This window comes from Phyllobates terribilis, unplaced genomic scaffold (genome assembly GCF_046119375.1).
Source record: "Phyllobates terribilis strain yellow unplaced genomic scaffold, ASM4611937v1 Scaffold_10__3_contigs__length_209671492, whole genome shotgun sequence".
Classification (NCBI taxonomy): Eukaryota; Metazoa; Chordata; class Amphibia; order Anura; family Dendrobatidae; genus Phyllobates; species Phyllobates terribilis.
Window position 1 is genome coordinate 17,248,026 of NW_027362770.1, and position 25,012 is coordinate 17,273,037.

Sequence of the window (25,012 nt, forward strand, 5' to 3'; positions counted from 1 at the left end):
ATTATCAAGACACCCTCAATAAAGGAGTGGTTCTGCAGGTGGGGACCACAGACCACATCTTAGTAGCAATGCTTTCTGGCTGATGTTTTGGTCACTTTTGAATGTTGGTTGTGTTTTCACATTCGTGGTAGCATGAGACGGACTCTACAGCCCACAGAAGTTGCTCAGGTAGTGCAGCTCATCCAGAATGGCACATCAATGCGAGCTGTGGCAAGAAGGTTTGCTGTGCCTGTCAGCGTAGTGTCCAGAGGCTGGAGGCGCTACCAGGAGACAGGCCAGTATACCAGGAGACTTGGAGGGGGCCATAGGATGGCAACAACCCAGCAGCAAGGCAACAACCCTTTGTGCAAGGAGGAACAGTAGGAGCACTTACAGAGCCCTGCAAAATGACCTCCAGCAGGCCACAGATACAAGCTATGACTGGGCAGTTAACGTACAGGGTTACAGTCTGTTTAGAAGGGATCGAAGAAATCGGAAAGGGGGTGGAGTCTGTCTATATGTAAAGACATGTCTAAAGCCTACAATACGGGAGGATGTATGGGAGGGAAATGAGGAGGTCGAGTCCTTATGGGTGGAGATACATGGGGCAAAAAATAATAATAAAATTATCATAGGAGTCTGTTATAAACCACCAAATATAGCAGAAGCCACGGAAAGTCTATTAATGAGACAAATAGACGAAGTAGCAAAAAATAACGAGGCGATTATTATGGGGGAATTCAACTATCCCGATATAGACTGGGAAACCGAAAGCTGTAGATCTCAGAAAGGAAACAGGTTTCTGTCAATTATCAAAGACAATTATTTGTCACAACTTGTGCAGGAACCAACTAGAGGGATGGCCCTTTTAGAATTAATATTAACTAACAGGCCAGACAGAATAACTGAGGTGCAAGTCAGGGGGCACCTGGGAAATAGTGACCACAACATTATACAATTCCACATGTGCTTCAGTAGGGTGCCCAGCAAGGGAGTCACAAAAACACTGAACTTCAGGAGGGCAAAGTTTGATCAGCTAAGAGATGCCCTTCACCTTATAGACTGGGATAGTATCTTTAGTAATAGGAGCACGGATAGAAAATGGGAAATTTTCAAAACAGTCCTACATAGTCACTGTAGAAGGTACATACCTTATGGGAATAAAAGGGCTAGGAATAGGAGGAAGCCAATGTGGCTAAATAAGGAAGTCAAGAGGGCAATGAAAAACAAAAAAGGGCTTTCGGTAAACTTAAACAAGAAGGCAGCGAGGAAGCGCTAATATCTTATAGAGAAAAAAACAAAATCTGTAAGAAACAAATAAGAATAGCAAAAGAGGAGACAGAGAGACTAATTGCCAAGGAAAGTAAAACGAATCCCAAACTGTTCTTTAACTATATAAACAGTAAAAGGATTAAAACTGATGGAGTTGGCCCATTGAAAAATAACCTGGGTAAAATCATAGAGGGCGATGAGGGTAAAGCAAACCTACTCAATAGCTTCTTCTCCACTGTTTTCACAAAAGAAAACAATTTATCGGAGGAAATGCAGAGTGATAAAGTAAACCCTCCGCTAAATATCACCCACCTAACCCAGGAGGAAGTTCAGAAACGCCTAAATAATATCAAAATAGACAAGTCACCAGGCCCAGATGGCATACACCCCCGGGTACTAAAAGAATTAAGTAATGTGATAGACAGACCGCTGTATCTTATATTCAAGCAGTCTTTATGGACAGGGACTGTCCCACTAGACTGGTGCCAAGCAAATGTGGTACCAATATTCAAAAAGGGGTCTAAAAGTGACCCTGGGAACTATAAACCAGTAAGCTTAACGTCTGTTGTGGGTAAATTGTTTGAAGGATTTCTTAGAGATGCTATTGTAGAATATCTTAATGATAATAACTGTCTAACTCCATATCAACATGGATTCATGAGGGATCGCTCCTGCCAAACAAACCTGATCGCCTTCTATGAGGAGGTGAGCTCACAGCTGGACCGGGGAGAGTCAGTGGATGTTGTATACCTTGACTTCTCCAAAGCGTTTGACACCGTGCCACACAAAAGGTTGGTATATAAAATGAGAATGCTTGGTCTGGGGGATAATGTGTGCAAGTGGGTAAATAGCTGGCTGAGTGATAGAAAGCAGAGGGTGATTATCAACGGAGTAAGCTCAGGGTGTGTCAGGGTTACTAGCGGGGTGCCTCAAGGGTCTGTCTTGGGCCCTATATTATTTAATATATTTATTAATGATCTAGTGGAAGGGTTGCATAGTAAAATAGCAATAGTTGCAGATGATACTAAACTTTGTAAAGTAGTTAATACAGATGAGGATAGGGCACAGCTATAGGAGGATTTAGATAAAATGGGGAGTTGGGCCAAAAAATGGCAAATGGGGATCAATGCCGATAAATGTAAGTTCATGCACATGGGAAAGAAAAACAGCAGTCACCCATACATATTAAATGGGAAACCGTTGGGGAAATCTGACATGCAGAAGGACCTGGGCATCTTGGTTAACAGCAAATTAAATTGGAGTGCCCAGTGTAAGGCAGCAGCTGCGAAGGCAAATAGAGTCATGGCATGCATCAGAAGAGGAATAGGGGCATATGATGAGAACCTTGTTCTTCCTCTGTATAAAGCGCTGGTAAGGCCGCACTTAGAATATTGTGCACAGTTCTGGGCTCCGGTGCTCAGGAAAGACATATTGGAGCTAGAGAGGGTACAAAGGAGGGCGACTAAGGTAATAAAGGGAATGGAGGGACTAGAATACCCAGAGAGGTTGTCAAAATTAGGCCTATTTACGTTGGAAAAGAGAAGGCTTAGGGGAGACCTCATAAACATGTATAAATACATCAGGGGGCAGTACAGAGATCTCTCCCATGACCTGTTTATACCAAGGATGGTGACAAAGACGAGGGGGCACACTATGCGTCTGGAGGAAAAGAGGTTCCTGCACCAGCATAGAAGGGTATTCTTTACGGTCAGAGCCGTGAGACTCTGGAACTCTCTGGGAGAGGAAGTGGTGATGTCCAACTCACTTAATGAGTTCAAGAGAGGCCTGGACGCCTTTCTTGAGAACAATAAAATTACATCTTATGCTTAGTGATAGTTAATTAATCCAGGGATTTAATCTGACTGCCAGATTGGAGTCGGGAAGTGAATTTTTCCTCAATGATGTAAATTGGCCTATACCGCATGGGTTTTTTTTGCCTTCCCCTGGATCAACGCTGCGGAATAGATGCAGTGCACAAGAAATAGGCTGAACTGGATGGACGCTTGTCTTTTTTCGGCCTTATAAACTATGTAACTATGTAACAGATGTGCATGTGTCTGCACGAACGGTTTGAAACCGACTCCATGAGGGTGGTATGAGGGCCCGACGTCCACAGATGGGGGTTGTGCTCACTGCCCAACACCGTGCAGGACGATTAGCATTTGCCACAGAACACCAGGATTGGCAAAGTCGCCACTGGTGCCCTGTGCTCTTCACAGATGAAAGCAGGTTCACACTGAGCTCATGTGACAGACGTGACACAGTCTGGAGACATCGTGGAGAGTGATCTGCTGCCTGCAACATCCTTCAGCATGACCGGTTTGGCAGTGGGTCAGTAATAGTCTGGGGTGGCATTTCTTTGGAGGGCCGCACAGCCCTCCATGTGCTCGGCAGAGGTAGCCTGACTACCATTAGGTACCGAAATGAGTTCCTCAGACCCCTTGTGAAGCCATATGCTGGAGCGGTTGGCCCTGGGTTCCTCCTAAAGCAGGACAATGCCAGACCTCATGTGGCTTGAGTGTGTCAGCAGTTCCTGCAAGATGAAGGCATTGAAGCTATGGACTGGCCCGCCCGTTCCCCAGACCTGAATCTGATTGAGCACATCTGGGACATCATGTCTTGCTCCATCCACTAACGTCACTTTGCACCACAGACTGTCCAGGAGTTGGCGGATGCTTTAGTCCAGGTATGGCAGGAGATCCCACATGAGACCATCCGCAACCTCATCAGGAGCATTCCCAGGCGTTGTAGGTAGGTCATACAGGCACGTGGGGGCCACACACAATACTGAGCCTCATTTTGACTTGTTTTAAGGACATTATATCAAAGCTGGATCAGCCTGTAGTATGTTTTAACACTTTAATTTTGGGGGTGACTCCAAATCCTGGCCTCCATTGGTTAATGAATTTGAATTCCATTGATGATTTTTGTGTGATTTTGTTGTCAGCACATCCAACTTTGTACAGAACAAAGTATTCAATGAGAATATTTCATTCATTCAGATCTAGGATGTGTTATTTGAGTGTTCCCTTTATTTTTTTGAGCAGTGTATAAGCAGAGCACAAGATACAGCCCCTCGCCACAGGCCGCCCAGAAGCATAAGAATATTATTATCTCAAAACTGAAAATAAAGATGAAGAAAGAACCATAGGACAGATTTCATCATCCAATGTATCATTATAATCAGTGTAACGGCGCCCACTTGACAATGTCTGTGGTGTACTGAGCATAATCCTACTGACAGGTACACTTTAAGTACTCCTGAGCCTGTTTTTAATGAAGTGTCACCTGATTGCCCAAGTATCCAAAAGAGACTGTTGGTCTTGTGCATATGGATTTCTCCAAAATCTATAAATCTTCTAATTATATGTGCATTGGATGGTAACATATTCAAAGTCTTTGCAATTTTATGTTGAGAAACATTTTTAGATGCAGTTGTTCACATATTGGTGAACCTCTGACTTTATTTGCTTCTAAGAGACTTTGCCTCTCTAACATGCCATTTTTATAAACAGTCATGGAACTGCTAAAAATTAACCCTCTAACTGTTTATCATTAGTTCTGGTTACTTTTCCAGCCTTTTCTTCACCCAATTTTTTTGAGATGTGTTGCTGCCATTGATTTCTAAAGGAGATTTTTTTCAAATGAAATGTAAAAATGTCCAGCATTCACCTTTTGATCTGTGTTCTATGTTCTGTTGTAAATACAATATAGCTTTAAGAGCTTTCCAAATCATTGCATTCTTATTTTCTTTACATTTTACACAGTGTCACACAGTAATACCCATTTTATACAGTGTTTTTTGGAATCCAAGTTGTATAAAAAGTTACCAACATTGTACCCACTGTGGTAGGTCGACTCACTTGTCTTCTTAAAGAGGTAGACACAGGAACAGTTTCTATTTAAAGTCTGCCGGGTTTATTGCAATCCTCATAAACCATGTTACCAGAAAATATAATTCCAGCCTTTGTCGAGCACAAGGTAAAACATAAAGTAACATAAAAGTAACATGGAAGCTTAGAGTCCAGCTTCCAAGTCCTTTAGCAAAGCACATTCACTCCAGAAGACCTGCAATCTCCATACATACCGCATGTGTGCAACAAACAGCTCTCAATCTACCCAGTGAATCCCATCCAGGGGTGGAGATATGGTGAGCAGCCTTTCAGCTTCTCCTAATCAACCTGTCATGACCAATTAACCCCTTTTAATCCAATATGCACTAAAGCTTTACTTCATGTTTATCTCCCAACCACTAGGTGTCTAACAGCCACCTTACACCACTAAATAAACAAAATGCAAAATGCCAATACTTTACATCCGTAAAAAAACGCTCTCAATGTCCCCCATGAATATTAATTTCTCCCATTGTCCCAAGATTAAAAAAATGACCATACTCTCTCACGTTAATGTATTTGCTACACATTTTCCACTGAATATAAATATGTCCTACACTGAGCCCTGAATGAAGCAAGGGTGAGCCCATGCACCTAAATTAATCAAAGAGCTCAGGTCTATAAAACTTAGCCACCTTTTCCTGATTAATCTTATGAGCTGACTTGTGACTAAATCAAGGTTAGACACAGATTTGATCATCAATAAGCTTAGGAGGTACCAACCTGAACCTTCAAAGTGCCAAATGACGAATATATGACTTAAAAGAAGATTTATGACCAAATCAAAGTTCAACCATCTTTCAGGAGTCGAGAGATCTGGGCCACCTGTTACTACAGACCCAAACATCTTAATGTGAAACTCTAATATAAAAATTATTTTTATCCAAAAAAAAAAACGCTTTTAAGAAAATACTCCTAGGTGTCTACATCAGAAAAGAGTCAATATATGTTTTGACGTTGAAACAAAAAAAAATGTAAGCATCACTGTATTTTGGTCACATCATCTCCCAAAAAATTGAATAAAAAGAGTGATATGAACCCAAAACTAGTGGCAATAAAAACTATAGCTCACCCTCCAGAAAACAAACCCACTGAAAAATAAAAAAAAGTTATGATTCTCAAAATGTGACGCCAATACTATTCTGATCCATGTACCATAGTTACCAGGTCATTTTTACAACAGCAGAATTAGATTTTATTTTATCGTTTTCAGTACACTGTATCTTTAAATTGAATGGTGTCATTCAAAATTACAACTTATTCCTCAAATAACAAGGGAAAGGGGTAAAAACAAGCAAAAAAAATGAAAAATGGCTGCAGCACCAAGAGGTTAAGGCAAGACCTACATCCTAGAATTTTTGCCCAACAAAAGATCAGATTAAAAAATGCTCTTAATCCATTTCTGACATATAACTTGCTAGTATGTCATATGCCTGTATTAAGAACATGCAAATTCCAATGAGTTATAATGGCAGCTATGGGCTTGTTGAAGAACAAGATGGCTGCCATTTCTATCTTCTTGTGACGCCCAGTTTGTGGATGGGTTTCATGGGAAACAGTCATTTTGTATATATACTGCAATACCATTGTATTGAATTATACAGATCAAGCAAAAAAGAGGTGGAAAGGCACATCCGATAATAAAAAATCTTCCAAATACATATCTTTAAAAATTCATTCAAGAATGATGTGGTGCAGGACGAGCGGATACTGTACTACATCATTCATGTATGAATGTTTCTCAAGATGCAAAAGCCAGGTAACCCAGGGAGGCCAATCATCTCAGGGGTGGGAACACTCACCGAAAAAATCTCAGGGTGGGTAGAAAATGTTCTTAAACCGCTGGTAAGGAAGACAGCCAGTTATTTACAGGACACCACGGACCTTTTAAGATAACTTTGTATAATAGGTCCTCTCCCTAAGAGTGCCATCTTAGCTACCATGGATGTGGAATCCCTATATTCAAACATTCCACATGAAGATGGATTATCTGCCTGCCAAATATTTCTTGAAGCTAACGGGATCCCTTCTGAATCTGTACTAAGACTCACCAAATTTATCCTCACACAAAACGTCTTCTCTTTCGGCGAGGAGCTATAGCTACAGCGCACTGGAACTGCTATGGGCACCAAAATGGCACCCCAGTATGCCAAGCTTTTCATGGCAAACTGGAAAATGACTTTTTAGCATCATGCTCCATCAAATCCCTGGCCTATTTTCGTTACATTGATGACATCTTAATAATCTGGACTGAGTCTGAACAAAAACTTCTAAAATTCCATGACAAATTCAATAGATTTCATCTCATAAACTTAATATTAGAGCACTCAAAAACGGAAATCAACGTTGTCATATTAAAAGGCAACTTTAAATCACAAAAATACAGGAGAGTTTGGGAATGCAAACTGATTAGAGTCTTTGCACCCTTCAGACAGGAATAAATCTGTCAGGAGGATTTATGTCTCTCTATAAAATCTGAGGAATCTGCTCCAGAGACAGTGAGGGCACCAAGCTTATGATCTTACATGGATATTGGGACCATAAAACTTTCACACCACTAATCTAATCCAGTTAAGGACTCACTACCTAAGCTCAATTTTGTTTATTTTTTAAAATGTCAATTTATTATGCCATGCATCTGCTTTTCTTTTTTTCTTTTTTTGTGTGCATATATTTGTATTTCTTCACATAGCTTATCATACCATGCCTAAGGAAGAGACCTAAGTTGTCTCGAAAGTTTGCCTTGTAACATCATTTATTTTAATTAGCCATTAAAAGGTATTATAACTACAAGATTTTCTTGTTTTTCCCAATGACAGCAATAGATTTTTAAAGATATGTATTTGGAATAAAGCTTGAAGATTTTTTATTATTGGATGTGCCTGTCCACCTCTTTTTTGCATTGGATATTTCTGGTCGGTCAGCGGCATTGGAATGGCACTCCGGAAAATAAAGACAGGTGTTTCATAAAATGTGAGTACGATGGAAATTTTCTCTTCCGTCTATATAGAACATGCAATTAAATGATTACACATTCACGTCCCCTAGGAGGACTGATACATAAAAGTAAAATTGAAAAAAAAAAGTTTTTAAAAATATGGAAAAAAAAAAAAAATACAATCACTCCTCTTTCCATTATTTAAAGCTATACTCGTCCTGTAAAAAACAAGACCTCATAAGGTTATGTTGACAGAAAAATATAAAAGTTATGGCTCCTTAAGGCTATGTTCACAAATCATGTTTTTTTCAGCGTTTCTGGATGCAGTTTTTAATGCAAATTTTCAGCTGCCTCTTGCAGTACCAGCAAAGTCTATGAGAAACCAGAATTCTCTGTTCGCACATCATGTTTTTTTTGTTCAGGATTTTGTGCCTTGCATGTTTTTTTGGAAACTAGAGCATGTCACTTCTTTCAGCGTTTTTTAACCCATAGGAAATAATGGGTGGTGAAAAAAACACTGAAAAAACGCACCAAGAACGCAGGTTACTTTTTTTTCAGCATTTTTCAGTGTTTTTGATGCCAAAATAGAATGGGCTTCTTTTTTCACAGAATTTTATGTACATACATAAAAAGAGACAGAAGGACATTGAAAAAAACGCTGAAAAAAACGCACCAAAATGCATAAAAAAAGTGCCAAAACTGCAAGACAAATCCTGAACAAAATGCCTTGAAGATCAGGTTTTGCTGCAGAAAATTGACGCTAAAAAAAACATATGAAAAAGAGAGAGAAAAAGCTGAAAAGCAAAAAAAGAATGATATGTCACACCTTTTCAAGTAGCTGTAAATTACCACCCAATACATCTAAACAATGAAAAAAAAACTCTTCTCGATATTTGTGCCCACGTTTCCTGTGCAAACCCATCTCCTTACAAATAAATTCCGTTAGTCTAATACTACGGTCATACTCCCTTCCATTTTTTCATTATTTGTTTCTAACATGCCTTCAATGAAAAATGCAAGGACATTTGTATATGTATTATAATTTAAATACATTTAAAACTTTTTGCAAGAAAAATGTTACTTACTCTCTTAATCTCAGATGCTTCAGAAGGTGTTTTTTCATCTGCACAAACACTGCTCCTTTTATTTTTCTTGCGAGATCTCCGCAGTTTCACATCAGGTTCAATGGACACTGGTGAAGGATCTCCTTCGCTTTCAAGAGATTTTGTTTTAGACACAGGCACTTCAAGATCAAAGCTACTGAAAAGCAAAAGCATTCAAATAATCATTATAATCATAAAATAACTCTCAATTATATTGTTAAGCCAAATTATTATTAGTATGGCAGATGATTAAACATAGTTTGTAAAAACAAAATGTGTGCAATGCTGACCTACATGAATCATTTGAAATTATTTTAAATGTTTTACATGCAATGTGACTTTCTTTTCAGGGCATTTTAAAAAAAAAAACGGATGAACAAAGTAGAATATGGTAACGGAATAAGGTAAAGAATAAATAAAGCTTTAGACCTTTTTCATATTTTAGTATCCTTTCAATCGCAAGCAGATTGGTGGGAGTCCGGATCCTGAAACCTCCACCAATTTTTGTAAAAACTCACGCAAGAGATGCGCAGCTCAGGTGATATGAGCACGCACTCAGAGAAGAGTACGGATTCAATAGAAAGTATATGCTTTATAGTGCACACTCAGACAGGATGGAGATGTGTGCTCCTGTCACCTGAGCTGCGCACCTGTTAGGCAAATTTTTAACCTGGACTCCCACCGATCTGCTTGCAACTAAAAGGGTAAAATAAAGTTCTAAAACTTTAGTTACTTTTTAAATGTATTTTAAGTGGTGTCCACTTTAGGCACCTTTAACACAGAAACACAGATTTTTTTTTTTGTGCATTTAAAATTAAAACATACGAAATCAAAAGACAAGTGGCAAAGTAGTTGTGTGTTTTTTTAAAGTAGTTCTGGATGTAAATGCCTGAGGCTATGTGCCCACGATGCAGAAATGAAGCAGAAAATTTCTGCAGCATTTCTGCATCTCCCTGGCAGAAAAAAAACGCATGCAGATTGTGCATGCGTTTTTCCTGCAGAATACATGCGGATCCACATGCGGGTTCACATGCGTTTCCGCATGCAGATTGACAAGCACTTTCCAGGCGATAGCATCACTTGGAAAGTGCTTGACAACTAGCTTACACTGTATAAATCCATGCAAACAGCATGGATTTATACAGTGTGAACCGTAAAAATTAAAACAAATAAAGCTATACTCACCCCCGAGGCCCCGGCGTGGCGGCAGCGCTGCTTCCTGGCTGGTTCCCGGCTGCCGCATATCGCGAGACAGAGCGGTGAAGGGCCTGCGGTCACACGACTGTGACGTCACCGAAGGTCCTTCAGCGCTGCTGGCATTCAGAGAGAAGACGCCGGACAGGTGAGTATAAACTTTATTTGTTATTTTATTCTTTTTTTACAGGTACAATGGTACCCAGGTCTGGATGAGAGTCTCCTCTCCTCCAGAACTGGGTACCATCCGCACATAGAGACGCATAGAAGCCGCTTGTAAAAATGTACAGTCGCGGTTTCTATGCGTCTCAATGCAAGTCAATGGCGGGAGTTCCACTGCACTTCCGCAAAATTAAATGACATGCTGCGGATTTTTGTACGCAGCATAAACGCTGGGGAAAAATCCGCAGCATGTGCATAGAACATGCGGAATCCCCTTGGGGACCATGGGGTGCGGATTACCTAGCGTTTTACAAGCGTTTTTCCGCTGCGGAAATTCCGCAGCATAAACGCTTGGAAAACGCTACGTAACATTATCCCTAGAGATACAAAAAAAGTATAAATAATATAATATAACATAATTAGTGTTGAGCGAACATGCTCGACACTGCTCGGTACTCGCCCGAGCATCACGCTACTCAGGATGTTCGGCGAGCACCGAGCATTTCCGGGTTACTTGGGCGGGAGCTCTGGTCTCCGCCCTGCATGTTTGGCGCTCTTTACAGAGCCAATGAACATGCAGGGATTGCCAGTCAGTCACTGTAATGCTGCAGCCATGTTGGTTGTGGGCATTACAGTGATTGGCTGGCCGCACAGCGTCACCTCGAGTATTTAAAACACAGTTGCTCCAGATTAGACAGTGTAGGGACAGCGCTGCTGATTTAGGGAGAGATATAAACTGCAAAATAGTTAGTGTAGGGTCTGTAAAGGCTGCCAGAACAAACAAACAGTCCTTTTCAGGACTAATATCCATCCCAGATACCAGGCAGGCAGGCTGTATAGGAGACACAGTGGTTATACCAGCAAACGCTGCATTACAGTCCTGTGTGCTCCTGTTGCTGAAATTGCTGGACTTAGCACCAGGTGTCTGGGGCCAGGAAAAATCCTTTTTTTTTCATCTAAATCCTCCTTTTTTTTTCCTCCTTCACATTGTACAAATACCCGTCTTATTAACCTTTTGCTGTGTCCCCCGCCCCCCCCCCCAAAAAAAAAGTGTGTCTCTGATTTTTCAGACACAAATATAACTGTTGAAAATAGTCTGGTGTAGGCTAGAGAAACAGAAGTGTTGTTTTGCACTTCCACGGTTCAAACCTCTGTATTATCCATTTTGGGCCATTTGTATCTAAAAAAAAAAAACAGTTTGAGTGTGTCGCTCAATGTTCAGCCGCAAATATCTCTATTTAAAAAAGTGTGGTATACCCCAGTAAACAATAACTGTGGTTTTGCCATCCCACGGTAAAAAATCTCTATTATTCAGCTTTTGGTAGTTTTTTCCGTAAAGAAAAACAGTAGTGTCTCCTGACTGTTGTGAAACAAAAATATATCTGTTGAAAATAGTCGTGTGTAGGCCCGACTTCCCAGTGTGGTTTCACAGTTCCACGGGTCAAATCGCTGTACTATCCAGTTTTGGGCCTTTGGTATCTAAAAAAAAAAGCAGTTTGAGTGTGTCGCTCACTGTTCAGCCGCAAATATCTCTATTTAAAAAAGTGTGGTATACCCCAGTAAACAATAACTGTGCTTTTGCCATCCCACGGTAAAAAATCTCTATTATTCAGCTTTTGGTAGTTTTTTCCGTAAAGAAAAACAGTAGTGTCTCCTGACTGTTGTGACACAAAAATATATCTGTTGAAAATAGTCTTGTGTAGGCCCGACATCCCAGTGTGGTTTCGCAGTTCCACGGGTCAAATCGCTGTACTATCCAGTTTTGGGCCTTTGGTATCTAAAAAAAAAGCAGTTTGAGTGTGTCGCTCACTGTTCAGCCGCAAATATCTCTATTTAAAAAAGTGTGGTATACCCCAGTAAACAATAACTGTGGTTTTGCCATCCCATGGTAAAAAATCTCTATTATTCAGCTTTTGGTAGTTTTTTCCGTAAAGAAAAACAGTAGTGTCTCCTGACTGTTGTGACACAAAAATATATCTGTTGAAAATAGTCTTGTGTAGGCTCGACATCCCAGTGTGGTTTCGCAGTTCCACGGGTCAAATCGCTGTACTATCCAGTTTTGGGCCTTTGGTATCTAAAAAAAAGCAGTTTGAGTGTGTCGCTCACTGTTCAGCCGCAAATATCTCTATTTAAAAAAGTGTGGTATACCCCAGTAAACAATAACTGTGGTTTTCCTCTTCCACGGTTCTAATCTACTCTTTATTACCCTTTTTCCATTGATAGTGCAATTGGAAGCTAGTTTACTTCATTTACAATGGGCAAGGCGCGTGGCAAGGGACGTGGAAGTGGACGTTCTGGTGATGGTTCGTGCAGAGGACGGGGCCGTGGCCAAGGTGAAAATGTGCCACAACCAACAGCCACATCTTCTCGCTTCCACTTCTTGACCGAATTACTAGGGAAGCACAGAACAACACCAGTATTGAGAACTGATCAGTGTGAACAGGTTATTAATTGGATAGCAGATAATACTTCCAGTTACCTGGGCACCACCACCTCCGGTCTGTCTTCCACACGGTCAACTCTTAGTAGCCGTGAGTCTCGACCGCATACTCCTCCTCACCCTGATGCTCCTTCCTCCCACGATGCCGAGTGTCGTCAGACAGCAAGTGATCCCACACTTGGACACTCTGAAGAGCTGTTCACTGGTCCATTTCCATATTTGGGCCCCTCGCCTGATACGCTTGAAGTGGTGGAAGAGGAGATCCCATGTTGCGATGCCCAAATATTTGAACAGCCACGGCCACAGGAAGTCGACGTTGGCAATCAGTCACAAGAGTTGGACGATGACGAGACACAATTGCCAGGAAGTGAGGAGGAGGATCGTGGTGCGCAAGTGGAAGAGGAGGAGGTGCTGGATGATCTAGTAACTGACCCAACGTGGAAGGAGGACATGCAGAGTGAGGCCAGCAGCACACAGGGGGAGGGAGGCAGAGTACCCCAACAGGCAGGAAGAAGCAGTGTGTTGGCCGCAGACAGAAGGCAGGCAACCGTTCCCCGTAACACCAACAAGAGGGACGTTGTCAGTACAAGCGGTAGGTCTTCCAGAGTCTGGAATTTTTTTAAAGACTCTGCTGATAACCCCAAAAAGGCCATATGTTCCACCTGCCATGCCAGCATCAGCAGGGGTGACAAAACTACCAGCCTGACCACCACCAGCATGATCAGGCACATGGCAGCAAAGCACCCGACTTTGTGGGGTGAAACCCAGGGTCCACGACCAGTGTCAGCGGGTGTCACCACTGCTTCTTCCACTGTTGTGCGTGCAATAGAACCCCCTGTTGTGTGTGCAAGGCAATCCCCTGTCCATACTGCATGTAAACATGCCCCCTCCTCTCAGTCTTCACTTGTTATGGCAGTTTCTCAAGAAACAGCATCAACGTCCACGTCCACGTCCCACCGCAGCGTTCAATTGTCCATATCCCAGACCTTTGAACGAAAGCGGAAATTCGCAGCTAACGCCCCACAGGCCACAGTCCTAAATTCGCACATTTCACGACTGCTTGTATTGGAAATGCTGCCTTTTAGGCTGGTGGAGACGGAATCCTTCCAAAATCTTATGGCGGTGGCCGTCCCTCGGTACTCGGTCCCCAGCCGACACTATTTTGCCCGGTGTGCCTTCCCCGCACTGCACAAGCACGTGTCCCAAAGCATCTGCCGTGCCCTCAACAACGCAGTTACTGGGAGAGTCCACCTGACAACGGACACGTGGACAAGTGCTTGTGGCCAGGGACGGTACATCTCTCTGACGGCACACTGGGTAAACATAGAGGAAGCCGGGACCCAGTCGGACCTTGGGACGGAACACATCCTCCCCACACCGAGGATTGCGGGCCCTATGTCAGTCAGAGTTGCCCCCACAGTGTACAGCTCCTGCGCATCCTCCTCCTCCTCCTCCTCATGTTCAGCCTCCATCTCAGATATCACGACATCAGTTACAAGCTGGAAGCATTGCAGTACTGCCTCCGCCAAGCGGCAACAGGCTGTCCTGAAACTCATAAGCTTAGGTGATAAACCTCACACTGCTTGTGAGTTGTGGACAGCTGTGAAAGAGCAGGCAGATCTGTGGCTGAAACCGCTGAACCTACATCCCGGCATGGTCGTGTGTGACAATGGCCGTAACCTGGTGGCGGCTCTGAGGCGAGGTGAGATCACACACGTACCATGCCTGGCTCATGTGTTTAACCTCGTGGTTCAGCGGTTTCTTAAATCGTACCCCAAGTTGCCAGATCTGCTCGTGAAAGTACGCCGCCTGTCAGCTCATTTTCGCAAGTCGGCTACAGCTTCCGCCGCCCTTGCTGTGTTGCAGCAGCGTTTGCAGCTTCCGGCACACCAACTGGTGTGTGATGTCCCCACACGTTGGAACTCTACCCTCCACATGTTGCAAAGGATTTGTGAGCAGAAGAGAGCAGTTGTGGAGTACCAGCTGCAACAAGGCCGTCGATATTCAGGTCAGACTCCACACATAAGACCTCAGGAGTGGACCTGGATGTCTGACATATGTACCATCCTGACAAACTTTGAGGAGGCCACCAAGATGGTGAGTGGCGATGACGCCATCATTAGTGTCAGCATCCCACTTGTCTGTCTTTTGCAATGCTCTCTGCAGAGAATTAAAGAGGAGGCATTGCAGCCAGAGTATGATGAGATGGATCAAGAAGCCGTAGCGGGCGATTACACACAGCCCAGCCTCATCTCATCCCAACGTGCATTGGGGGACAATGAGGGAGAGGAGGAGGAGGAGGAGGAGGAGGAAGAACAGGAGCTGCTATCATGCGTTGTAGACGGTAGTACCTGTACAAGTGTCATACCGTCGGTTCAGCGTGGGTGGCCTGAGGACAGGGGGGAGGAGGAAGAGGAGGAGGAGGAGAGCATGGTCAGTCGTCATCTTGGTGAGGACACGGAAATCTTGCCCGTTACCAGTCTGGCACCCATTGCTGATTTTATGTTACGCTGCCTTAACCGTGACCCTCACGTTGTAAAAATGTTGGGTGACAGTCATTACTGGTTGGTGACACTTGTAGACCCCCGCTACAAGGAGAACTTTCACTCTCTTACCAGAAGGCCATTGCTGCAGAACTCTTAAAAAAATTCCCATCTGAACACGCTAGCGGCAGAGGTCACAGTTCGTTGCCCAACCAAGGCGTACAGGCGAGAGAGATGCAACTCCAATCCAGCAGAGGCAGGGGAACACTGTCAATGTTCTGGGACAGTTTTCTGACACCCGCCCAGCTTACAGGCCCTGAGGCGCGGGGTACTCTCACAAGGAGTGGAAAGTTTCAAAAGACGGTGAGGGAGTACCTTGCCGATCGTACCAGCGTCCTCCATGATTCCTCTGTGCCTTTTAATTATTGGGTATCCATGCTGGACACTTGGAATGAACTCACTCTGTACGCCTTGGAGGTCCTGGCCTGCCCTGCCGCTAGCGTGTTATCGGAGCGTGTTTTTAGTGCTGCTGGGGGAATTATAACTGATAAGCGCACTCGCCTGTCAACTGACAATGCTGACAAGCTGACCCTTATCAAAATGAACAAGGGCTGGATTGGGCCAGACTTCTCATCACCATCAAATGACAGCAGAGTAACATAAAGTCAAATCCACTGTGTTATTTCGGGAGGTCTATTCACATGCACCACTTCACACCCACACATGGGTATACTCTTCCTCGTTTCGGCTGTTTTATCTTCTTCTCCTTATCCTCAGCCTCCACCACCACTATACCGCCAGGGTGCCAGCATTGCAAGTTGCTCCGTCCTAATTTTTGGCAGCTTTTGCTGGGAAAGCATAAGCAAATACCATGGGACACCCACTCCCCAATAATGGGACTTATGTTTGTAATATGCTGTACTGCATGGCTCTTGTAAGGGGCATTGCAAGTTGCTCTGTCCTAATTTTTGGCAGCTTTTGCTGGGAAAGCATAAGCAAATACTATGGGACACCCACTCCCCAATAATGGGACTTATGTTTGTAATATGCTGTACTGCATGTGACGCGCCCCCTGGGCCGTGTGTACACGTGTGTGGGATACCCAGTGCCGGGTCTCTGGGGTCTGTAGTCTCCGTGGCGGTGACCCGGTCCCGTGGCTCAGGCTGGTCAAACCAGTGGCAGTCTTTCTTAGGTTTTGAGGTTAATTGTCTGACTGCGCCACCCGTGGATTGCGGTCAGGGAGTACCACCGCTGCGAGGCAGACCGCTGAGGCTGGTGTTGTGTGCGCAGCATAGAATGGGATAACTCCCCTCGGGAGGAGTATAGCCTCAGGGCAGTGAGTGTGGATGATGGGGGTGATGGTGCACGAGCGCAGCAGGAATGACTCAGAGTCTTTGCAGTGCAGTTCAGGGTCTTTACTGATGATTATAAGGTAGACCCTCCCGGGAGTACTGGCTAGCATAAGAGGCCTGGTCAGTCTGTGAGCAAGCAGGAGTTCCCCTGGCCAGGTGGAGTTGTAGGCCTCCCCGTCTGTCTGCACTCTTCCTGGCTACCTTGCTGTAAGCGGGTAGAAGTAGCTCACGTCCCTGAATGTACCGTGTAGTGCTCACCCGTATGGCTGTTGACTTGGGGCCTTCTGTTAGCCTCCGCTCCACGACGGCGGTGCTTGTCCCTTGCTTGTGACTGAGCCTCCGGGCTTCTATGGCCAGAGGACCTGAAATCCCCTGCCGGCTGGTTTCTGCTGCTGGATATATAAGTCCTCACAGCTTCGGACTCCTGTGTCCTGTTCCTATTGTCTTCTGCCAGGGCGAGCTCTGCTCAGCTTCCAGCCCCTGGTCTTTAGCTCCTAGCTCCTACAGAGCTCCTTGCTGTTACTTTCCCTTGCTCTCACTCTGACTCTGACTGTTCTCTGACTCACTCAACCCCGCCCCAGATCCAGTTTATAAGGGCAGAATTCTCCCCTCCCAGGACTGGGGCAGGAGGATGTTGCATGTTTAAGGGATCCTGACCAGGAAACCTCCCACTTGCTCTCCAACGTAATATCTCTATTACTGTGGTGACCAGACCCCTGGGGTGCCACACATGGCTCTTGTAAGGGGCATTGCAGTTCCTCATAATTTTTGGAAAGCCTTCCATTCACTGCTTAGGCCAACAGTGCACGGGAGACCCAGTTGCTATAAATGGAAAAAAAGGTTTAGTTAACGCCCTCTGACCTCCATGTCATTTCCAAGGGGCATTGGAGTGGCTCGAAATTTTTGGTAGGCATTGCACTCACTGTATGCCCTATAACTGTGTAGCCGAACCGCTCCTTTTGTTACAGAAACATATCCTACAAGACATATCTGGTTGACTGGCCTGATATTGATGTGAATGGTCCCTGTTCCTCCTGCTCTTTCTCCTTTGCCACCACCTCATCCATCATTTATCACCTGAAGCTTTGTTTTAACGGGAGTCATAGAACTGGGATAGTAGCAGGAAAACATCCAGCAATCCTCGGAGGAGGTAGGATATGCGCCAAAACGTGGACCACCTCAGGCCTAGCCGCTACTACATACATGCGCTTGCATTCCAAGAAAACAAAGCAGATGCTAACTTCTATCATCATCATGCTCCTCACCTTGGCACTCTCAACTCCCCTGATGGAGAAGCCAGGGCCCACCGGAGGAGTCTGGTTCTCTGGTGGGCTCGTCCAATGCTGCCCTAATGCAGGCCAGGCTAAGAAAAGTGTGGGGGAAGGTGACAGGAGAAATCAGGGCGGCTGGGGACCGTTTATGGACACCCGGCCGCCCCCAGGCGGCTGGCGACCGTGTGTGGACACCCGGCCGTGGGGCGGCTGAGGACCGAGTATGGACACCTGGCCGCCACCTGGCGGCTGGGGACCGAGCGTGGACACCTGGCCGCCACCTGGCGGCTGGGGACCGAGCGTGGACACCCGGCCGCCGGGCGGCTGGGGACTGAGTATGGATACCTTGCTGCCGAAGCGGCCATAAGGTAGTGGCCAGCTTCGGCCTCCTCCAAGCTAAAAGGCCCCATTTCAAGTGAAAGCTAGCAGTATGGTATTGCAGCCTGCGGGTGGGTGGGTGATTGGCTGCATATTTTCGCTTGCATTGCAAGGAATGGGGGAGGTACAATTGAACACTGCCCTGGGACAAGGACTTGCACGGGGAGAGTTGCAAGTCTGCATCTTCTGATGCGGCAAGGATCACTTCTGATGGGCACACTTTTAGGCAGTGACCTGGGAGTCAGAGATGCTTCCAGTGGTCTTCCCCATGCTGATCCCTTGTCTTTTCAGCACTGTATGCATGTGTCACACAGCACATGGCCAGATAAGGTTGTAAAATGTTAAAATGACATTTCCCGGAGAACGCATTTGTCACGGTTGAAAGCAATACAAAAGTGCAAAAACACATGAAAAATGCTACTTGTGAACATAGCCCAAGGTGTGGAGGAGTATTTTTGTTTTTGGTTATTTATTTTACCTTATACACAAGATTTACCCTGGAAAGGAAATTCCTTAACATATTTCACAGGAAAACCGTTTCAGTTTAGTTTTTGAACGTTTTATTGTGAGCCCGCAAAAGTGACTTAATACCTCTGACCACGTTGTTGACAGCAGTGACCTGGGGGTCAGAAATGCTTCCAGGGGCGATCCCCATGCTGCCCCCATGTCTCTTGAGCACTGTCACTATCATTTTGGGCATTTTTAGGCTTTCTACAGACTGCCGGGGGTGCTGCCGCAAAAATGCTCGGGTCTCTCATAGACTAACATTGGGCTCGTTGCTCGGGTCGAGCACTCGAGTATCACGGTAAGCTCGGCCCGAGCTTAGAGTACCCGATCATTTTAGTGATCGCTCAACACTATCAGTCGTCATCTTGGTGAGGACACGGAAGTCTTGCCCGTTACCAGTCTGGCACGCATGGCTGACTTTATGTTACGCTGCCTTAACCGTGACCCTCGCATTGTCAAAATGTTGGGTGACAGTCATTACTGGTTGATGACACTTTTAGACCCCCTCTACAAGGAGAACTTTCACTCTCTTATTCCTGAGTTGGAGAGGTCTACAAAAATGGGGCAGTACCAGAAGGCCCTTGCTGCAGAACTATTAAAAAAATTCCCATCTGAACACGGTAGCGGCAGAGGTCACAGTTCGCTGCCCAACTAAGGCATACAGGCGAGAGAGACGCAACTCCAATCCAGCAGAGGCAGGGGAACACTGTCAATGTTCTAGGACAGTTTTCTGAGACCTGCCCAGCTTACAGGCCCTGAGGCGCAGGGTACTCTCACAAGGAGTGGAAAGTTTCAAAAGATGGTGAGGGAGTACCAGCGTCCTCCGTGATTCCTCTGTGCCTTTTAATTATTGGGTATCCAAGCTGGACACTTGGAATGAACTCACTCTGTACGCCTTGGAGGTCCTGGCCTGCCCTGCCGCTAGCGTGTTATCGGAGTATGTTTTTAGTGCCGCTGGGGGAATTATAACTGATAAGCTCACTTGCCTGCCAACTGACAATGCTGACAAGCTGACCCTTATCAAAATGAACAAGGGCTGGATTGGGCCAGACTTCTCATCACCACCAAATGACAGCAGAGTAGCATAAAGTCAAATCCACTGTGTTATTTCGGGAGGTGTATTCCCATGCATCGCTTCACACCCACACATGGGTATACGCTTCCTCATTTCGGCTGTTTTTTGCTCTTCTCCTTATCCTCAGCCTCCACGACCACTATACCACCAGGGTGACCGTGGTCCATGTTGCCAGCATTGCAAGTTCCTCTGTCCTAATTTTTGGCAGCTTTTGCTTGGAAGGCATAGGCAAAGACAATGGGAGACCCACTCCCCAATAATGGGAATAATGTTTTTAATATGCTGTACTGCATGGCTCTTGTAAGGGACATTGCAAGTTCCCCCTTCCTAATTTTTGGCAGCTTTTGCTTGGAAGGCATAGGCAAAGACTATGGGAGACCCACTCCCCAATAATGGGAATAATGTTTTTAATATGCTGTACTGCATGGCTCTTGTAAGGGGCATTAAAATCATCTTGTTAAGCTACTGTGACCTCCACGTCTCTTCCAAGGGTCGTTAATATTGTCTTTTTATTCCACTGCGACCTCCACCACTCTTCCAAGGGGCATTAAAAGCGTCTTGTTAAGCTACTGTGACCTCCACGTCTCTTCCACAGGGCATTGATATTGTCTCTTTATTCCACTGTAACCTCCACCACTCTTCCAAGGGGCATTGATATTGTCTTTTTATTCCACTGCGACCTCCACCACTCTTCCAAGGGGCATTAAAACCGTCTTGTTAAGCTACTGTGACCTCCACGTCTCTTCCACAGGGCATTGTTATTGTCTTTTTATTCCACTGTAACCTCCACCACTCTTCCAAGGGGCATTAAAACTGTCTTGTTAAACCACTCTGACCTCCACGTCTCTTCCAAGGGGCATTAAAACCATCTTGTTAAGCTACTGTGACCTCCTCTTCTCTTCCACGGGGCATTGATATTGTCTTTTTATTCCACTGTAACCTCCACCACTCTTCCAAGGGGCATTAAAACTGTCTTGTTAAACCACTCTGAACTCCACGTCTCTTCTAAGGGGCATTAAAACCGTCTTGTTAAACCACTCTGAACTCCACAGCTCTTCCAAGGGGCATTGACATGTTGTTTTTAATTACCTCTAACCTCCACGACTCTTGCAACGGGCATTGCATTTCCTCCTAATTTTTGTCAGCTTTTGCTTTTCAATGCATAGGCGAACACTAAGGGAGACCCACTCCCCAATAATGGGTAGAAGGTTTTTAATACGCTGTAACCCACGTCTGTTTCAAGGGGCATTGCAGTGCCTAATAATTTTTGGAAAGCCTTCCATTTCCTGCTTAGGCCAACAGTGTACAGGAGACCCAGTTGCTATAAATGGAAAAAACGGTTTAGTTAAGGCCCTCTGACCTCCATGTCACTTCCAAGGGGTATTGGAGTGCCTCGAAATTTTTGGTACGCATTGCATTCACTGTATGCCTTATAACTGTGTAGCTGAACCGCTCCTTTTGGTACAGAAACATATCCTACAAGACATGTGTGGTTGGCTGGCCTGATATTGATGTAAATGGTCCCTGTTCCTCCTGCTCTTTCTCCTTTGCCACCACCTCATCCATCATTCATCACCTGAAGCTTTGTTTTAACGGGAGTCATAGAACTGGGATAGTAGCAGGAAAACATCCAGCAATCCTCGAAGGAGGTAGAATATGCGCCAAAACGCTGACCACCTCAGGCCTAGCTGCTACTACATACATGCGCTTGCATTCCAAGGAACAGAAAGCTAAGGAGGTGGATGGCCTCATGATCATGAATAATTTACTCGTTGTGTAGGAGGCCGACCACTGCTGCTGTCTACCTTCTGAACTTTGTGTTGAAGCCTGATTGACCCAGGACCCGCAATCCTCTATGTCTGGAGGACGTGTTGCATCCCAGTGTCCAACTGTGTCCCGGCTTCCACAATATTAACCCAGTGTGAAGGCGTCAGTGAGATGGACCATTCCTGGCCACATTCACTTGTCCACGTGTTTGTGGTTAGGCTGTCCTTCCCACTAAATGCACTGGGGAGGGCACAGGTAATGTTTTGGCATGCGCGCTTGTGTATAAGGCGCACCGGGACAAATAGGGGTGGCTGGGGACCGTTTATGGACACCCGGCCACCCCCACGCGGCTGGGGACTGTGTGTGGGCACCCGGCCGCCCGCACGCGGCTGGGGACTGTGTGTGGGCACCCGACCGCAGGGCGGCTGGAGACCGAGTATGGACACCCGGCCGCCCCCTGGCGGCTGGGGACCAAGCGTGGACACCCGGCCGCCTGGCGGCTGGGGACTGAGTATGGATACCAGGCTACCGACGCAGCCATGACGTGGTGGTCAGATTCCACCTCCACATGCCTAAAAGGCCCAATTTCAAGTGCAAGCAAGCTAGCAGTATGGTATGCAGCCTGGGGGTGGGTGGGTGGCAGGCTGCATACTTGCGCTTGTATCGCAAGTTATGGGGGAGGTACAATTGAACACTGCCCTGGGACAAGGACTTGCACGGGGATAGTTGCAAGTCTGCATCTTCTGATGCGGCCAGGATCACTTCTGATGGGCACACTTTTAGGCAGTGACCTGGGTGTCAGAGATGCTTCCAGTGGTCTTCCCCATGCTGTTCCCATGTCTTTTTAGCACTGTATGCATGTGTCACACAGCACATGGCCAGATAAGGTTGTAAAATGTTAAAATGACATTTCCCGGTGAATGCATTTGTCACGGTTGAAAGCAATACAAACGTGCAAAAACGTATAAAAAATGCTACTTGTGAACATAGCCCAAGGTGTGGAGGAGTATTTTTGTTTTTGGTTATTTATTTTACCTTATACACAAGTCTTTACCCTGGAAAGGATGTTCCTTAACCCCTTTCCGACCTGGTCAGTAATAGTACGCACCAGGTCGGGAAGGCCGGTTCAGCGGGGGCTCCGGCGGTGAACCCGCACTGAAGCGAGCACATGTCAGCTGATTATTGGAATCGCAATCCACCCGCGGCTGTTAACATGTTAAATCTCTGACAATGGCATTTAACTCGCGCTTCCGGGAGTCCTAAGCCCCGCCCATCAGTGACCCCGTCACGTGATCGCGGGTCACCAATGGGTGGGCATGACTACTCAGGGTCTGCAGCAGACGCCTGAGGTTGTCATGTCTCAATTGCTATGAGCACCACCTAGTGGTCAGCGCTCATAGCAAGTGAGCATTTTTCCTGCATACAAGCGATCTGCTCATCGCTTGTATGCAGTAGAAGCAATCAGACAACTGCTGCTTCTAGTCTCCTCTGGAGACTATAGAAGCAAGCAGAAAGTGTAAAAAAAAGTTTTTAAAAATATTAAAAAAATAAAAAATATATAAAAGTTTAAGTCACCCCCCTTTTGCCCCATTCAAAATAAAATATATATATATAAAAAAAAAACCACATACACATATTTGGTATCGCCGCGTTCAGAATCGCCCGATCTATCAATATAAAAGAAGAATTAATACAATCAGTAAACGGCGTAACGAGAAAAGAATTTTAAACGCCAGAATTAAGTTTTTTTGGTCGCTACAACTTTGCAATAAAATGCAATAACGGGCGATCAAAACATCAGATCTACCCCAAACTGGTATCAATAAAAACGTCAGCCCGGCACGCAAAAAATAAGCCTTCACCCAGCCCCAGATCCCAAAAAATGGAGAAGCTAAGGGTCTCGGAAAATGGCGTCATTTTTTTTTTGTTTTTTTAGCAAGCTTTGGATTTTTTTTCACCACTTAAATAAAAAAGAACCTATACATGTTTGGTGTCTATGAACTCGTAACGACATGGAAAATAATGATGGCAGGTCAGTTTTAGCAATCTGTGAACGTGGTAAAAAAAGGACCCAAAAAACAACTGTGGAATTGCATTTTTTTTGCAGTTTCACTGCACTTGGAATTTTTTTCCTATTTTGCAGCACACGATATGGTAAAACCAGTGATGGTGTTTAAAAGTACAACTCGTCCCGCAAAAAATAAGCCCTCAAATGGCCATATTGAACGAAAATTTAAAAAGTTCTGGCTCTGGGAAGAAGGGGAGCAAAAAAGGAAAACACAAAAACAGAGAGACCCAAGGTCGTTAAGGGGTTAACATATTTCACAGGAAAGCACTTTCAGTTTCGTTTTTGAACGTTTTATTGTGAGCCTGTAAAAGTGGCTTAATACCTCTGACCACGTTGTTGACAGCAGTGACCTGGGGGTCAGAAATGCTTCCAGGGGCGATCCCCATGCTGTCCCCATGTCATTTGAGCACTGTCACTATCGTTTTGGGCACTTTTTAGGCTTTCTACAGACTGCCGGGGGAGCCGCCGCAAAAATGTTCGGGTCTCCCATAGACTAACATTGGGCTCGGTGGTCGGGTCGAGCACCCGAGTATCACGGCGAGCTCGGCCCGAGCTTCGAGCACCCGAGCATTTTAGTGCTCGCTCAACACTAAACATAATGGATCACATATATCAACAGAGGTTTGAATTTTTTGGACAATTGTAGGGCAAAAAATGGGGTATTTTATTTGCAACAAAAAGAATAATATTTTATCCCACTATTGTTTTTTAGCTAGGCAAAGTATCATAGTTATGGATGACCCATGCACAAAACAGATTTATCTACTCCAACAGAGTAAAAATATATTTTAGCATCTATTTGCCATCAGTGGGCTGACTGAGAACGTGAGGCTTAACCCCTTCACATGTGTCATGGTCTCTAAAAATAAATAGTTTTGTAAATTTTGTGGGAAAAATGAAAAATTGCTGATAAACTTTTAACCCTTCTAACTTCCTACCAAAAACATGCATGTTTAAAAAATGATGCTCATGTAAAGTAGACAAGTGGTGAATGTTATTTATTAACAATTTTGTACGATACAACTATCTGGTTTAAGGGCATAAAAAATTAAAGTCTCAAAATTTTCAAAGTTTGTAAATTTTTTGATATTTTCATAAATAAACACAAATAATATCGACCTAAGTTTACC

General features: G+C 44.8%; 1 protein-coding gene across 5 annotated transcripts in view; it reads right to left on the reverse strand.

Moving 5' to 3' along the window:
- The window catches only part of DOCK2 (dedicator of cytokinesis 2), a 1,661,574-nt gene that overhangs the window by 88,475 nt on the left and 1,548,087 nt on the right, over positions 1-25,012 (reverse strand). For 3 of the 5 annotated variants that reach the window (XM_073649510.1, XM_073649506.1, XM_073649508.1), the window contains one exon: positions 9,168-9,342. In XM_073649510.1, coding sequence (XP_073505611.1) covers positions 9,168-9,342 — 175 coding nt within the window. The remainder of the gene's footprint in view (positions 1-9,167; positions 9,343-25,012) is intronic. The other 2 variants (XM_073649507.1, XM_073649509.1) reach the window with 1 other exon arrangement.